This window comes from Hippocampus comes, unplaced genomic scaffold (genome assembly GCF_001891065.2).
Source record: "Hippocampus comes isolate QL1 unplaced genomic scaffold, H_comes_QL1_v1.1 scaffold230, whole genome shotgun sequence".
Classification (NCBI taxonomy): Eukaryota; Metazoa; Chordata; class Actinopteri; order Syngnathiformes; family Syngnathidae; genus Hippocampus; species Hippocampus comes.
Genome location: NW_017837215.1, coordinates 25838 through 43904, shown reverse-complemented (window position 1 = coordinate 43904; position 18067 = coordinate 25838). Strand labels below are relative to the sequence as shown.

The 18067-nt window shown below is 43.1% G+C and overlaps 1 protein-coding gene across 1 annotated transcript in view; it reads left to right on the top strand.

Annotated features, from left to right (window-relative positions):
• LOC109508953 (RNA-binding protein Musashi homolog 2) overlaps positions 1-17662 on the top strand; it is a 228647-nt gene extending 210985 nt beyond the window's left edge. Inside the window, exons 12-15 of the mRNA XM_019858880.1 lie at positions 8092-8271; positions 11495-11649; positions 15930-16001; positions 17211-17662. Of these exons, the coding sequence (XP_019714439.1) occupies positions 8092-8271; positions 11495-11649; positions 15930-15971 (377 nt within the window). The 3' untranslated portion in view covers positions 15972-16001; positions 17211-17662. The remainder of the gene's footprint in view (positions 1-8091; positions 8272-11494; positions 11650-15929; positions 16002-17210) is intronic.
• Positions 17663-18067: the final 405 nt, after the last annotated feature.

Genomic DNA, 18067 nt, shown 5'->3' with positions numbered 1-18067 from the left:
ACGTGATGTGTACAATGTGTGAACTATTTCACACATAAGTCGCTCCAGAGTATAATTCGCACCCCCGGCCAAACTATGAAAAAAAACTGCAACTTATACTCCGGAAAATACGGTAATTCACGTATCGATCGCACGCAAGTTGATATCGGTGACTGTCAATAGCAACGTCAGTCTCAATATTACCCGCCCTGAGTCGGTCAGAAATGCTGTACAGCCAATCAGGAAAGTGTTGCAATAGCTGTTGTTTTAGCTGTGCTGTTGGGGTTAAGGATGAGCCTCCACAAATGTGTCCTAGCCAACATCATTGAGCCACGAGCTTGCTAAATGCAAATGTTTCACAATTAACAGTGTCGTATTTTGATGAACGCACAGAAAAATAATCCCCGGTGCATTTATTACAACCCCAGCTAATGCAATATGAGCACCGTTTCAGCTGCGGGTTTTGTTTTGTTTGTTATTCATTAAAGTTGCAGAAATAGCCTGTGCTTTTGGCGTTGCCAGACAGAAGCGGAGCAAAACACAAAAGAATGAAGAAGGTTCCACTGGGTCCCGGGCTGCTTTGTTAAGTGTTTTCTTGATCCCCTCGGAGCTTCCCCGTAAGCTCAAATGTCGGCCTCAGATCTCAGCTTCACCTCCAGTGCTCAGAAAATGGCATTCAGGTGTCGGAGCTCACTCTTTACAGTAAGTCAGGTGAGACTGCGGTTACCACCGTCAAGATAGCGCAGCATTGTAAATCAAGATTCTTCTTGCGTTAAAGCCGTCTCTTTGTTCCAGGCTTTTTTTGTTCTTATTACGCATTCCCCCCTCCTCTCCCCGGCCCTTTTTATTCCCATAAAAAGCGGACGACTGATGTGACAGTCATTTCCGAAAGAAGGTTTCCATCAATTTCCTCCCAAATTAAAAATTTAGTGCTCTTGCGCGATGCCTGGGAGAACACCAATGTGTGCCGTGTGTTCCGGCCTCAATCAACCTGGGGTCCATTTGTCCCGCACGTTAATCCGCAGAGCTCGACCCTGATGCTCGCAGCGCTCCACATGTATTTGCTGCGGAGTTAACAGGCATACTAAGACCATCCCGTTTGGGATTTTGTATCAGGCACAAGAAAAGTTGTGACACACCGGAGAGGGCAAAATGTCCCTTTGCGCTTTTGCCACGAAGCGTCGGCTCTGGCAGCTGTGGAGAGCAGATGCTCGGAGGTTACAGGCACATCCCTTTGGGGACATCGCGGCTTTGCCCTCCAGGGTGTGCATACATAACACTCTCTTGAAAGAAAGCGTGCTTGAAGCATGCAACAGTGAGGAGAGTTGTTTGTTTTTTTTCTGCTCCCTTGCTCCCCCTACAGTCGTGAAACTCAAAGGCCGCCGTCGTTGCTCCAAATTAAGAGCGGCGAGCGTGCATTTAATTAGCTGACTGAGGTGGAGTTGGTTTGATATTGGGCAGAAATTCAATTCGAAGCCACCGTTTGTTCTGCAAAATGTTGTCCTTCTTCCATAATTCATTTTGTTGGAAGTATGCCCAATATCTTACTAACTTTGAGCTCAACCAGCAAAGACACGCTCCAGTGCCAAAGAAGATAAGCCAATGAATTTGCATGCTAAACACCGACAGAGCTCGTCTGCACATTGGAGTGCGCGGCAAAGTTTGTACAGAATACCTGAATATACATTCTGAAACGTTGGCGATCTCCGATGAAGTAATCCACGATCAACCGGCTTGGCATTTATGATCACGGATTTATGGTTTAATTGCCGTCTTCATAATTGACTAGAATTATTCTGTTTCTACGGTACACGGCCAAAGAATTTGAAATTGCATCCCTGATGAGTTCATATGAACATGAGCAAAAAAAAAAAAAAATGTTGAAGCTGAGGTTCAGGGCTGTCACCCTTCGGTTTACTTTCTCCGTCACAACCAGAGCATATCTCAGACGACTTCACTTTTCATTAGAATCAGTTTTAGTCGGGCCTGTGTGCGCAGCAGATAGTCTGTTTCCCGCTCCCTCTAAAACTTCCCCTTCCACTAAATATTCGTCGGGAGCGCCGTTGATTTTGCCCATTACTGGGAAATAACGCAACGAGAAGAGAAAAGGTATAAAATGGACGGTAACAAAAGACAGGCATGAGTATGAGTGAGCAAATGCAAGAAGAAATCATCTGTTAAAATTCATTAGCCAAGCTTCTGTGAACACAAAATGACAAGACATTAAATATGTATTATTTATGAAATGTCTGTGCTCTCTGAAAAGGCTGTCTAGTGCTGTTAATTACTCAGCCGTTGGTTCAGAAAAGATTATTTCAAATGGAAAGTGAAAGCAAGGCAAGACAGCAAAAAGAGCTGTTAGTTTATATCACTCGCTTTTTAAATGACATTGGCGAAAATGGAAAAGCTAATTACGGGAGCCCGACAATACAATTCTAATTCGAGAAGCAGCATGTCAGGTTTATTGACATCTTCTGTAGTGATGTGGTTTGATGGCCACCAAGGAATCTAACTGGCACGGTGACAAAAGGCGGAGGAGGGAGCACGCCAAGAATGGCTCCTTGTAGAAATGAGCGGAGCTGCTTGATAGTCACTAGCGAACGCGCACAGGTGAACCTCTGCGCAAACCTGTCAATTCTTCATGTAACTAAAACAAAGAATCGACTGGGGGGGAGAAATCACAGCACTCCACCCATCAAAAATTTCACAAAAAGTAAGACTCGTAAAATGATGATGATCCGGTTTTAATTCACTCACAAAATTTACATCACCGTTTTCTTAGTGTGCAAATCTGGGCCTATTTAATTGAACGCAAAGCTGACATATTTGCAGGAAGACATTTTGGGAGTGATTGTAAATGAATTTCTTTCGGTATTACTGTACGGACCACACAGATGAGGGGAGGAACCGGGGATTGTAGTTTTGATCCATTGGTATAACATTTGAAACATTTCTGGTTCATTAAGTGTTTGTGGAGTCATAGCTTTGAAGGTGTTGATGGTATATGTGTAATCTTCTGAACATAGTTACTATACGTCATGAACCTTTCACTCAAACTTGATTTGAAGAAAATCGTGAATGGAATCGTAACTGCAATATCGGCACAATTCAGTCTTTCCCAAAAAAAAGCAGCACAGACATACCGAGCACGACCCTCAGTTGTGTTGCCACAACAACAAGCATATTCTGAAATCTCTCTCACGGCGGCCATGTAAGTGGAGCCAAAATATCTTTGTACAAGAGGAATGTTTACGTACCTTTGTCTGGAATCTCCTCGTGAAGGTCTACCTAATGTGGTCAGTGAGTGGATATCAATCAAAGTTTGTATAATTGTATTCCTTGGATTGAGCGGTTGAAGTGCACAAAGGAAAGGGAGAAAAAAAAAAATGTTTGGTCAAAATGTAACTTTCTGATGGCCTTGCCATCAGCGCTGATTGCGGCGGTATATAACAAAGTGACAAGTACAGGTTGTGGTGCCAGTGTTAAGAGGGCTGTCAATCAGTTTGGAGAGTGCAGCAGCTCCTAATGGGCTGCTGATAGTGCCGTTAAAACCCACTAGAAAGCTCAACTTTCCGGAGTCATTTGAGAAAGTGGTGGTTTGTATACGATGTTATATTTTATCATCACTGTGATTAGTTTCATGTTAGTACTTGTGAGGAACAAAAAAAGCCGCAGTGCTTTCAAGGTTGCTGATTCCTCCTTAAAGGCAGTCACCTGGCAAAGTGGCAAGCAGAGCAGGACATTTATCCACTCGAAGAGCGCCACCCTGATGATGTCAGAAACAGATGACTGCAGGACCCCCCCATCCCCGCCAGCTTTGGTCGCTGAGGGCAGGAGAAAAAGTTGGTGGGGTGTTGTGGAGGCGAGATAATTATCAGTATAAATGAAGCCCCGTGAATGATTCGCACTGCTGGGTCCCCTGATCTAGTCTCCAAGGCAACCTCGGCACGCTCATTTGTTTTGTAGATGAGTAATTACATCCAATTAGTGGCCAGTGAAAAAAAGGAGCCTAAGAAAGGCCCATTGTTCTGGATAGATTGTGTGAATATTAATAATGGGACGGTCCGCAGCTCCCTGATATGATCGGTGATACTTATGCAGCTGTGGGCACAATCTGCCCAGTCCCGTCCTGCATAACGGATCAGATAGCCACTGATGAAAATATATGGCTCTGAGAATGGGCCGGCATGTTTGTGCGCGAGTATCTGAGAAGCACTTTTGTCCAGCTGCCTGTGGACAGCCAACAAAACTCGACATTCGCCTTGGCTCTGTGCAGCGATAGAGACTTGCATTTTCTCCAAATATTTGTCGAATTATGGGCTGCATATTTTACAAACAATTTATTTTCTGGATTGAAAAAGCTTAAAGCATATGTAGCACTTTATTATTTGTAATGTATCCGGGGGGTTCATTGGATTTGGGTTCCGCCACATTTGCCGCGGCAGTATTTTGTGTTGTAACAGTGCTTCGGCTCTCAATGACATTCATTTCAGATGACATTATTGGAATAAGATTGTTTTGTTGAACTTTTAGGAGACATAGAGTCACAGTTGAAAGTTTGGAGTCACATTCTGATTAAATAGCAGGAGGAAGCTTAGAAACACATTTGGGATTGAATCGATTAGTTGCCTTCGTGTTTAGGTTAAAAGTCAGCAGTCGTCCCCCTCAACAAATTTACAGAGGACTTGCCACTCAACTGTCTGTAGGGCAGTGAAATGTTGGTCCAAAACGGACATGCAGTCTTGACACATTGGCGTGGGCCAGAGTAACCCCCCCCCCCCCACACACACACACACACACAAAAAAGGTTGTGGGTTATTATATTATACATATATATGATGTGGGAATTTCTCCATTGTGAGACAAATAAAGGTTTTCTTATCTTATCTTATCTTATCTTATAATAGCGGTTAGCAACGCTAGCTTCTGCTATCCTGATCGCCGCTGGTCTTGAAATATGCATATCCACAGGACTAGTAGCGATGAACAAGGGCAGCAATGCCAGGTGAAGCTCACTCTTTATTGCCAAAATGTTATGTCCAATGCGTAAACAACAAGTGTGTGATACCAGGAGCTCATTCTCCACACAAGTTGTAGCATACACTGTGTGAGGCTTTACGACACTGTCGCAATGCTAGTCGCAGTACGGCTATGCTATGCTAGGTGTGTGGAAATATTCAACCAAAAATTACACCGGTAGTCGCAGTCGCTAAAAAAATATATCCAAGTCTGTTCTCAGATACAATAAAAGCACAAATGAGAAGAAGTGCTTGATTTATTTTTTGGGGGGGCAGTCTACAATGTCCCATTTTATAGCACTACGAAATGGAACACAAGATGTTGCTCGTTGAAGAGAGTAGTATGTGGCCCCCTAATTAAAAACTCATTCTGCGTATGCCTTGATGTAAAAACGGTCCGTAGTGCAGCATGTTGGTCCCCCAAAAGTTGTCCATTTAACTATTTGGACGTGTATAACAATAAAACTGTTAACATATGTGCTGCCAATACAATACATTATAAATATCCACAGCGGGATCTCCCCCCCCCCCCCACACACACACACACACACACACAAAAAAGGTTGTGGGTTATTATATTATACATATATATGATGTGGGAATTTCTCCATTGTGAGACAAATAAAGGTTTTCTTATCTTATCTTATCTTATCTTATCTTATAATAGCGGTTAGCAACGCTAGCTTCTGCTATCCTGATCGCCGCTGGTCTTGAAATATGCATATCCACAGGACTAGTAGCGATGAACAAGGGCAGCAATGCCAGGTGAAGCTCACTCTTTATTGCCAAAATGTTATGTCCAATGCGTAAACAACAAGTGTGTGATACCAGGAGCTCATTCTCCACACAAGTTGTAGCATACACTGTGTGAGGCTTTACGACACTGTCGCAATGCTAGTCGCAGTACGGCTATGCTATGCTAGGTGTGTGGAAATATTCAACCAAAAATTACACCGGTAGTCGCAGTCGCTAAAAAAATATATCCAAGTCTGTTCTCAGATACAATAAAAGCACAAATGAGAAGAAGTGCTTGATTTATTTTTTGGGGGGGCAGTCTACAATGTCCCATTTTATAGCACTACGAAATGGAACACAAGATGTTGCTCGTTGAAGAGAGTAGTATGTGGCCCCCTAATTAAAAACTCATTCTGCGTATGCCTTGATGTAAAAACGGTCCGTAGTGCAGCATGTTGGTCCCCCAAAAGTTGTCCATTTAACTATTTGGACGTGTATAACAATAAAACTGTTAACATATGTGCTGCCAATACAATACATTATAAATATCCACAGCTGACAGCAACACAGTTTCTCAAGTTTGGCGTTGAGCTATTGGAGTCTGAAATGTCCTCATTTGTGGTGCAGACGACAGCTCATTATGAAACACATTTTTCGTTCACTGAAATGTTAACATGATCTTAATGTGAGGCCAGGGGCTTTCTTCTTCTTGAAATTGAGAGTTTTGAGCTGGTGTATGTTACCTTTCTTCGGCCACACTTCACGGAAAAAAAAGACTCTCGCAAGCCGGCAAACTCTGCATGCAGTCATGCGACTGTCAGGCTCTGATTGGTGGAATGGAGTCAAACGTCACAAGCAAATACATTTGCTGGGTGAAAAGCGCAGGAACAGGATCTCTCGCAGGCACACCAAGTTGCAACGGAATGCAGCTTAACGTAATGGAGTAAAAGTACCATTTAATCTTACTGTGTATGATTAAGTAAAAGGCAAAAGTATGTTGAGTCAAAACTACTCCGGAAATAGTTTTTTTAAATGTAAGAGGATAAATGTAGCATGCTCGTACCCATCTCTGATGAAGATGAATTTTGCACATGCGTGGATGTGAAAAGAAGAAGGCCTTTGGACATTTGTTATTCCCCATAAATTCCAACTAACACAGTTAGTTATATTGCCGAATATTTCACCCTCCATTAAAATGACTCCATTGATCCAGTTTCCCCTCATTAGCAAGGCCAATCAATTTTCTGTGACATTTTTCTAAGTGAACTAAATGTAATGATTGGCTCTTGAGCTTTGTTCAATGTGTCAGGCATTATGTGACGTACGTGGGAAGCCTGCTGCATTTGGATCCTATAATTTGACGAGTGGGCCGACAGCCCACAAGTGGCGAGATCACAGTGCTAGAAAGCACTGGCGGGAGAAACATGGCCGCCGCTCGCGTTCCATTTGGCACAAGTGGACTTTATCATTCCGAGTGGGGAGAGGTGAAGTGGCTTTGAATGGCTGTGTGCTCCGCGGGCCAAATAAAAACACAAACACAAGCGCCGAGGGTGGAAGGTGTGCTGAAGGGAGAAGTTGGTGTCACCAGGCTGAGTCCCCTCCTGAGTAGATTAAGGCTGCTATCTAAAAAGAGGCGTGAGGAGGACGTTTGGTTTAATTGCCCTGTTTCCACGAGCAGCTTGTCTCCGATTAAGAGGACATGCAATAAATGTCAGCACGACTTACTGCTGAATGACATTTTCTAAACTGTTGATAATCCACCATCTGTGTCAGTGGGAACGTTATTAGAAGGAGGGGGACATGTTTGGATCACATTGGGAACGTGCCGCCATCAGTCAACACCGATGTATTTTGTATCTCATTCACATACGCACCTTATCATCTCTTGCTCGCTGGTCAAAGAGGAGCCATTAAATTAATTATTGATTGGAGGCGCTTTGTGTTTCTTTCAGTCAGGCTTCCTTCAGGTATGTCAACAGAGAATTGTCCGTTTGAAATGAGAATGTATTGACCTGTGTTTTAATGATTCCTCCGTTTCATCTCACTCCGTAATGATTGCACAAAAACACACACGCAACCTTGGTCAATTCTGCAAAGGGGGAAAAAAAAAAAACGATAAATAAAAAAATAAATTGCCCGGCCTAGGAGAGCAATAATTGCGGAGACGTTTAGGATGCGGCTGAGCGTGTCAAACGTGGGCTACGGCGGGGGAGGGTGAGTCGGGGGGTCGGGGGAGGGCATTGACAAACACAAGGAGAAGCTGCTCGACACTTCTGGACATTGACTTTGACATTGACAAAGTTGATTTTCCACAATGATGGAGTCCCCTCCCCCTCCCCACCTTTACTGTATCTCCCAGGCCTCCCCGATTATGGGTTTTACTCCGCACCCGGTGACCAAAGGGGGGGGCCCTGCTCCTTTGCTGACTATGGCTCCCTGGGGCCCCAGGCGGCTCAGATGCTGCACAGTGAGCATGCCACCTCCGCCTGCAACTCCCCCCTCCAGCACCTACACAGCCCGGATCAGTTTAAGAACCCAGGTTTGTATCTGTCTTAACCATTTTTCGGACTTTTCACTTTGATTCATGACATTACGCCATGCGGATCTTTCACTTTCTGCATTGTTTGGTTTGGTTTTATTTTCTCTTGCGCTTGTCAAGAAAAAAAAAATCCTCCCTGCCCTATTTAGAGAAACAAATAGAAAAATCAACCTGTCTTGCTGAGAAAATGCATGTTCCCTTTTTTTTGGGGGGGGGGGGGCTTCTTTTCGATTCTGTTTCCTTGGGAAGTTGTCTTGCAGCCCCTGCTTGCACCCGAGGGCCTTGCACCGACTGTTATTCATTACTTGCATGTGAGCGGTACGACTAGTGATGAGGTTATGAATGACACTTGGCTCTAAGCATATTTCAGATTTTCCTGAATAGGGAAAAAAATGCATATATTGTTTCTTTCAAGTGATTATTATAAAAATTTTTTTTTTTTATATCTGTGTTTCTGAATAATTGTTGAATCAGTAAATGAGCAACATTTTGCAAGACCCTACTTTTCACAAATTGTCCCTTATTTAAGATCTACGCATTCACATTAAGTACACAGCACATGGCCATTTCACTTTCTAGATCACAGAGTCAAACTCAAGGCCCAGGGGGGCAGATCCTGCCCACCATATCAATTTACCACAAAAGCAGATGGGCCTCTTCATGTTATTGCTAAATAATAGTTCTTTGATCCTGGCAGAAAATCTGGACCTAATTTGATCATTTCTCACTGCCACTTGTGATTTCAAAATCGATTTGTTATTAAAAAATATATTTTGACTCAACCCACCAGCCAAATGCAATCTGATGAGGTGATTACATATTCATCTGATTTTCATTGTTCAATGAGCAGTCGGAGGAAAATCCGGACCACAAAGTGGCCCGTGAGAAAAATGAATTTGTCCCCCCGGCTGGACTCAATGTGTACCGCCGGTAAATGTGTTGTAAGCTTTAGCTCCTTTGAGGGAGCATATTTTCAGATCGCCATACAAAACAACAATGCACTAGTCATACAGCGCTAGCCTACATTGTCTGTCGACGCTCCCGTCCTTCCCGGCATGACCGCCCACCAGCACCTATTGTTAAGTAAGGGAATGTGATTTAGTGGAGTGCTGCGTCTCATTGCAGGTGACAGTGTTGACCTACACGCAGTGCTTAGCTGCCACGTCTCCAGAGACTCTCATGCACTCGCTCGCCTTGTTACTGGCAAAAGACTCAAAGTTGTGACTTAGCTCGTAGAAGCGAACGGAGGAAGAAAGCCGAGGAGGGAAGTGTGGCCTTCGCAGGCTGGAGGACAAGTCCCAACCTTCCTTTAATAGCACGTTGGCCAGCTGCCTCAGGCAGATGTTGGCATTTACCGCAGCCGCTCGCGACAACATGTAGCTCAGCAAACAGCAGAAACACAGACAGGCTCAACTCCACGGATGTGATTGGAGTTCTAAACCCGCGCTGCTTCGTATTATACAGAACACGTATTATCACAGCATCCTGTGCTCCCGAGAGACTTTTTTTTTTTTTTTTAATATGCATGAGCTATTCTTTCAACTGTGCAGATTACTTTCATCGAATAAACATATTGTACAGTATGGGTGTAATTTTACATTGGGTTGTGCAGATTCATAGAAAGGCAGATTGTGACGTAGGAAAGGGCTTCGTAAGGTCACAAAACCACTGTGGAATGCGCAGCTTCTTTTCAGGCTTGCGGAGACCAGAGAGCAGGCAGTCGACGTCGCTTGGTCACATGAATAGATTTTATACTGTACGTGTGCCTAGAAATATGAATTCCTCAAACCGTCTCCACAGTGCAGACTGCCTTGCCTATTTGCGGATTTTTTTTGGTCTTCATGCAAAGGAGAGTTCTTTGAAATGTTTTCTCCATCATAAATAATTTTCATTCGTTCTAGTCGACACACAACTTGCTGCTCACATTCGGAAATATATATTCTTAAATAATGTTTTTAATGAAAGAAGAGAAGATTGTGCAACTGCATTACTTAGATAATGAGCAGGGCTCCAGATTGCGACCAGTAAATTTGCTGACTTTTTTTTTATTGTTTTTTTAATAATTCTTGAATGTATTTCTGCTGCTAACAAACTCCCGCTCCACACTTCAGCCCATTTATTAGTAAGTTTGTAAAAATGCATGGAAATGCGAATATTTACACGAGTTAGTTGATTTACAGTCCGAAGCAATTTGAAGTAAGAGTTGCATTTAGTCTTGTTGCTTATACTGAGAATGGAAGTATGTCCTGCTGCTAAATGGTATTTTCCCGACACATAGACAGATTCCACAGAGCTTCTGAGCAAAAGATCAAGCTTTTTCTGTGGGGATTTTTTTTTTTTTGAAAGCAGCTTTTTGCCATCTAAGAATGAGGGCCGGACAAAGGGGCATGTTGGAGCAGACAGCGGAGGAGATTGCTGTGAAGAGATTCGCATTTTTCTCTCGCCCCGGCTGTCTTTTTCTCACCGGCCTTTCCTTCCTATAGTCCCACGGTTACGAGCCTTTGGTATTCGTCCGGATTGTCGAAAGACGTTTCATTAGTCTGACTTGCTCTTACTTGCAGGGCAAAGGTGGTAAGTCACGTACAGTGTTTCTTTTCCTGGTCCCTTGAGTTAGGACCCGCAAATGAACATGGGTCAAGCTTTCATATTTCCCCCGATGCCTTCTATCTCTTGTCTCACGCACGTATTAGCCACGGACGTATTGCGCAGGACTGACAAGTTGGCACGCGGCTCAAAGTGCATTCAGAAGTAATGGCCGCCATGTTTTTGTAGACGGTACTTGCCGTGAGCGGGGTCGTACAATAAAACAAAAAGGCAATAAACTCTGTCGCACAAATGGGAAACAAAACTATCCAACGGTGCGTCACTCTCCTCGTTGACAAGTATCCCTTCGCATTATGCATGTCGGCATTTGCACAGCAAGCCTACATGAAGTTGCTACGCATGGCGGGAGTTTTGGAGCAGCGTGCTTGCTTTCGTGTTGTGCATGATACGAAGTTGATGTCGATGCATGTTGAGCCAACGTGAATAGAACGTCATACTGGATTCACGATTCATTTGACTTCCATTGAGCCAAAAATCACAAAATCCGGCACCACTTGGCCGTCACGTGTTTCTCAGGAATCCAGTGATGAGCTCTATTAGTTGAATGGAACCGAAGTAGCTCACGGGTGGTCGTGAGGTTGTTCTGAGCTGCCCTGCTCCACGTTGTGTTTGCATGCAGGCGCCAACCCGTCAAGGCCCGGAGCTTTCCACGGAGCCAATAGCCCAGGGCCCGTGGCCGACCTTTACGGACCCAGCACCCAAGATTCAGCCGTGGGCAACTACATCAGCGCCGCCAGCCCTCAGCCCGGTTCCGGGTTCGGCCCCAGCATCACCGTGAGTAGTCGAGCTTCACCGATGTCTGACTGCACCTCGCTGTCAGTTGCATTCAACAGTCTGCTCGTTTTACCGCACATCTTATTGCAAACTACAGTACTCAACTTGTGTCAGTTACCTCAGTAAGGCTCCAGTCATGAGGTTTGGGTTTTGTGTCCCGACCTAATTTCACTCAGGTGACAATTCTGTCGGCTGTGTGCACATGGGGATGAACCTAATTTCAGTTTTGAAAGTTACTTGTGTCAAATGCTAATGTTTATTTCCCACAGCAGTAGCTGCGATTACCTCACTTTACCCCGCGCGTCACGCTAGGAACAAAATGTGTGTTATTTTTAGAAAGCCAGCTGTCCCAAGGCTTGAGTTCACCTCACCACCAAACAGATTCTCGTCTCCGTCAGTGTCCTCGTCCGATTGCCGCTGCTTGATTCACCTCCTGTTTCACTGACCGGTTAGCCGCTGCTTGCTACGTCAACTCGTAAATGTAAAAAGAGCGGGGCGGGTAGAGGTGGTATTAACAAAGACGGGTTGATGACAACTAGATGACTTTCTCAATCCGAGGCAGCTTATTTATTGATTTACACGGCACATTTCTGACACAAGGCACCTCAGAGTGCTTCGCGCAAGCAAAGACACAACGCCGAAAACCATTCACGACGGCAACAGAGAACAGCAACATTCAGAAGCCAAGCAGAGAAAATGAAAAGTCGCTGATGAAAAGAACATTGCAACATTTGAGCAAAACAAGTTCTCTCTTTAGCAGCTCTGAAGGGGAAACACATGCGTTAAAATATTCTTCGACACTTACTGTTGATTGGCAACCTCACTCGGGGCAGTTTATCTGTGACCACCTCTCAATGCAGTTTTTACATGCACACGTGCTGAATAAATAAATGAAGATTACAGACGGCGAGTTGTGTTGCAATAACGATTGGCAAGTAGATGGCCCAATGATTGCATTCACAATGACCGAAAAGCTGGCAAATGATGGTCCTGTCAGACCAATCAGGGGCCGTGTGACTCGGACAGCAAAACGGGGCGCAATGTCTCCGACAAATGCATGCCGACGGAGGTAATGAAATCACCAATGATTTAAGAATTCAAATTCCGGCCCATTTGCAAAACTATGGCGTACGAAGGTAGAAGAATACTCTCGTCTACCTTTATGTTTAAGATGAAGATCATTCGCACGGTGACATTGGCCGCCCCTTTTGATTCTCATTGAGTGATTTAGAGCAACTGGGATCAATTTGAAGCGAGGCCTCCAAGCTCACATTTACACAACTGGTCAAAGTAGTCGGTCGTCATTTTTATTTATGATGTGTTTCAAAAAAAAAAAAAAAAGGGCTCTTACATTCTTGCGACTATTCAACCAAGCGACCCCAATGAATGGACGCCTGTTTACACTCCTGTCCGGACCTGGACGGTTCAGCGAACTGTTTGTTTGCTTGGCACTTCTCTTCTCGTGGACCTCACTGAATATTTCATTGGGGTTTTTATGGCCCTAGAATGGTGAAGCATGGCTGAACTGCTGGACTGGCACTCAGCTTGTTGGGGCATGTGTTGAATAGTTCTACACGATTAAACTGACTGAGGGAAAAGAGGCTATGCAAATAACACCTGCTTTGTGGGAATAAAAAGTAATTAGCATATGGGTTGAGGTGGCATAATGAAGAGCCCATTAGTCCTGCAGGACTACAGAGTGAGGCAAACTTAGTACTACACATCATTAAACTGAGTTGAGCAAAGCATAAAGCGGCGGTCGAACACATGCATGTGTGGCATGTATCACTTTACTGGGCTTTGGTGCGTGTGAGAGCGTGTTGCCTGATTTGCATCGAAACAAGCACAAATAATTGCTTTTATGGTATCCAAAAAAAAAAAAACAGAAACCATGTTTTTCATTTGCTTCAAAAGCGAAACCTTTGTTAATTGTTTTAGGTCCACTGGCTAGCAGCCATCATTGGCTGGCATCAGTTTAGGGAGCAAAATATTTGTTAGGAAGGATCAGGTTGGCTCGTTTACAAGGCAGATTTACCAGCTGTGAGTTTACCAACGGATGTGGACCGGTCGTATCCTTTTCCAGTTGTTGCTTCACTGGTTACTATTTACAATATAGTTGAAAGCATGTGTAAATAAGCAGCTCCATTTCCATATTTGAAGTCATAAATAGTTGATTTGGTGGGGGTTTTTTTTTTTGTTTTGTTTTGTTTTGTTCTGGGATGGTGAAACCACTGTGGTAAATTTACATTTGACGGTGGTAAAGAGACATTGGGCCATGAATAAAAACACCACCAGAAGCTAAAGAAGCCAAGCCAATCATTCGATGTGCTCTAGATTTATATCCATCCATCCGTTTTCTGTCACGCACTCACACACACGTGTGAGCAGGAATGAAGCTCAGTTTAAAAAGATCAAAGTTGAACCCGACTCCAATCGGGAGAAGCCGTATAGAGACGGATGGGGTGCATGGATGGATCATTTCAGTTTTTTTTCCACAGACAATGTCCTATATTACCCCACACGGGTGTTTCCTGGCCGGTCCATCAATATTATCAACCACTGAGTAGTTGATCTAGGGTTGCCATGGCAACCGTGCCGTTCTATTAATTTCGAGCTAAGCAGTACCATTCCGATCATTTTTTTCAGACTATTATTGTCAGGTAGAATCTGAATTTATTTGTGCCTTTTAGCAAGATTCCGGCTTCCCTCGGTGGATGATGCCAATATGCCAGCGTTATTAAATCATCTCGTCACAATCAGCCGGCAATGCTGAATGCTGATGGGGCCTCGTCATCAGCGTTGCACACGACTTCAGAGTCACGCTCGGCTGCTTTTATTAATCCCTTTAGCCACTATCAAAATAGCGCCGGCAAAGAAGCCGTAATGATTTTAACTGTTTTTATATGCAAGACAATTAGAACGCAATTAGTTGATTGAGGCGATAACGGCGGCTAATCACAGCTGAAAGGGCTGCTCCTTTCTTTGCTCGTGATTTCCACCAACCTGTCAGCAGCCACTCTCACGCTAGCCTGATTAGCTGAGCGGCGCCATGATCGCATTCTGGGATGTTTTATGATCTCGCCGTGCGCTTATATCTAATCGCTCGTGTGTGTGTGTGTGTGTGTGTGTGTGTGTGTGTGTGTGTGTGTGTGTGTGTGTGTGTGTGGGTGTGTGTGTGAGTATCTTAGCATCATATATGTATGAGATAGTGTCAATATAACATGCTTCATTTGAGAGAGAGTGCACTTTCTCCAACATAATAATAATAATAATCATCATATCGTACTCAAATAATCTTAATAAATGCAGCATGTTCCCAAAAAATTGGCATTATTTTCTAGTTTAGCAGCATTGTCGATTCTCAAGATATGCAAAAATTAAGTTGATCTTAAAACTTGTAGGTGTTTCAAAAAGAGGTGATTAAAGTCCTTTTCTCTGCTTCTGTTTGTTAGTCTTATGCCGAGTTGTCAGCAAATCAGGAATGAGTATTTTAGTACTTTCCTGAGGTGGATATTCCGCTGTAGTTTCTACAAAGCTCCTGTAGCTCAAGGTAACAGGTCAGTGTGAGGCCGCGGCTGTGTGCCGGCAGTCGATTGAGTCCGCCCACGAGTGCTCGGTAAATGATTGACACCTTGATTTCTTAAAAGTCAAATTAGTGGTTCAAAATTGGGGCCAGAGATGGCGGGGGGGTTCACAGATTGTTTGACTACATTTTACTTCAGCACTGTCAGATTTATACTGCCTTTTTTTCACAAATGTGACTAAAAATTCTTTCTTTGAAAATTGCAGGCACCCCTTTAAGTTAAATGTTAGTTTGATGTTTCACGTTTTCTTTCTTTTAAGGTGAAGAATGACATATAATAGCAACAATGTTATGGTTTTTTTGGGTGTTAAAATATGTGAACAAAGTCACACAAGGTGTTGAAAAAAACTGGATAGCAGAAAATCTATGAGGACGACAAAGAGTAAAATGTGTCAAGTGTTCACATTGGTTCAAAGATTTAAATCTGTTCGCATATGTTGTTCATAAATGAAACTTCTGTTTTTAACATGAAGCCAATTTTTGAAGAAACATTTCTCAGACTTGTTGTCACTCAGTTACTCAGATATGAAACGATGTCCATTTTTGGGAACAAACTGTGAATCCTGTACGTGACGGGCGTTTAGCTGCTGAGCTAGCTAGCGGAGTGTCAGTTGAACATCAAATGAAAAAGTTGATATGACTCACTTTTCTTTCCTTGAAATGCATACTGACAACAGCACTAACTGTACACTTTTAGGGCCCCTTGATTGCGACAGCTTTTACAAATGGATACCATTGAACAGGTGGCCTGCTTGCCATCTCATCAGAGGTATTGCATTTTATTTACTGTGCTTTTTTTTTTTTTAAATCAGTCCTCTCTTTATTTCATGTCCGTGACATCCGTCGTCCTCCACATTGCAGAGCGGCAAGTAAAGCCTGAGTGTGACTCAGTGGCCACAGCAGCGCCAAGATGTACACTTCAGCTCAATTTGGCGCCGTTTTCAATTTGTCGTCGTCATAGTTGATTGTCTAAAATCTTTTGAATTTAGTCATCTGAATTATTTCAGCGTGGTTTTACTACACTGCATTTTTTTTTCAATCGACTAAATCTACAATATAAAGCAGGAACTGTAAGGTGTCTTCAAAGAGGTGATTTTTTTTTTTCTAAAAGTGGATGAAACTTTTAAATTCCTCAGCCTTTTTTTATTTGAAACACAATGATCTTCATTTATGATGAAATTGACACGACTGCATGAGAATTGTCGTCAACCAAATTTCTGTTCTCATTTAAAATTTATTCAATTTTCATACAGTAGGCACACTTCATTACAGCTATACCTGCTGTTTTTAATTGTTCTATATGTATGGCCAAGAAGTGTTTTTCATGTAAATATTCAATGTAATAAGTTGGTGTCACTATGAACTATGTTCATATGAATTTTAGAGACCCATAAAGGGTATATCTGATATATTCTATGCTGATCCTGAAATTTCACTCAAAAGCCGACCGTCCCTCATTTATCGTGCGTTAACTTACAGTTTGGCTCCGTTATTTTTACACCCGCCACCACTTCGACCAAAGCTCACGTAAAGAGTGACATTCGAGAGCTAAGTGAAGTGTACGCCTTGGCGGAAACGAGACTAACCGAGCTCAATCGTAGCATCTCAGGAAGGATGGCATCGGTGATAGTCTTGTGTTCGAGGTTGCTCGTGGGCCTTCGCCGACACTCACACTGCGCTGCAGCTCTGCCAAGTTACTTTCTTCATCACATTGTCAACATTTTTCGGGAAGCAGTTTTGGACACTCAGCTCTGCTTTTTCAAGGACAGAGCCTCCATCTCACCTTCAACTTCCATGACCAAAATAGACTCATCATAAACAATCGGAAAAAGACAGTCAATGTCTGTTTTCATGTCACATTTGCAGCATGCGCACATTTCATCCTGCATGAAGTCCCGTTGACTGTCAGCCTGATCGTTTATTTGGTTTTCATGGTTTTCGGGTGACTGCCGCTCTCACCCCGCTCTCCTCTCTCCAGCAGAGTTTGTCTGGCGGCCAAGGAAAGACGGGACGAAGTTTCTAATTGGCTTTGTGTGCAGGTGGCGCTACTGAGGCACAGCGGACAGGCTAAAAGAGCCAGCAAGTGGTAACCATATGAAGAAGAAAAGAAACTGTTGAGTCATCTCAGAAAAAAAAGAACAACTGCTGTACTATATTCCAAACCTCCTATAACGTCAGCGCCCTGGTTTGGTTTGATGTTTCACGTCTCTTTCCGCCTCTTTTCTTTCCTGTGCGTTGGTTGCTCTGATTTTAGCACCACACGACGTTTGTGTCATTTTGTTTGTTTTCTTTTTCTGCTTTTTAAACTGTGGTCGACATGGCAGAAAAAAAAAGAAGAAATCAGCTTGTAATGTCTTTGGTAGCTTGAAGGTGAAATGAAGTATTCAAGCTCAACACACACACACACACACACACACACACACACACACACACACACAAAAAAACAGTCGCTGTGCAAGATTCTTAGATTTGAAAAAAAAATAAATTTTAGGGCAAATCGGCTACGATGGTATCAAAATAATAAATCTGAGTAGCGCTTTTATTTCTTGTGATGTCTCATTGATAACCATGATGACCTATTTTTGGGCAATACAAAGAGGACTCCAATATTTTTATGGTCCTTTTTTTTATAAGTGTTGTTTTTGTTGTTTAGAAATATATAAATATTGTGTGTGTGTGTATGTGTGTGTGTACATATATATATATATATATTGGCAGAACATTACTGTTCAAAAAAAAACATTAAAACTCTATTCGTATTTTTTAGGCTTTGTGTGGGGGGGGGTATGTATGGGTGTATTTTTATTGATTTTTTTTTTTTTTTTTTTTTTTTGT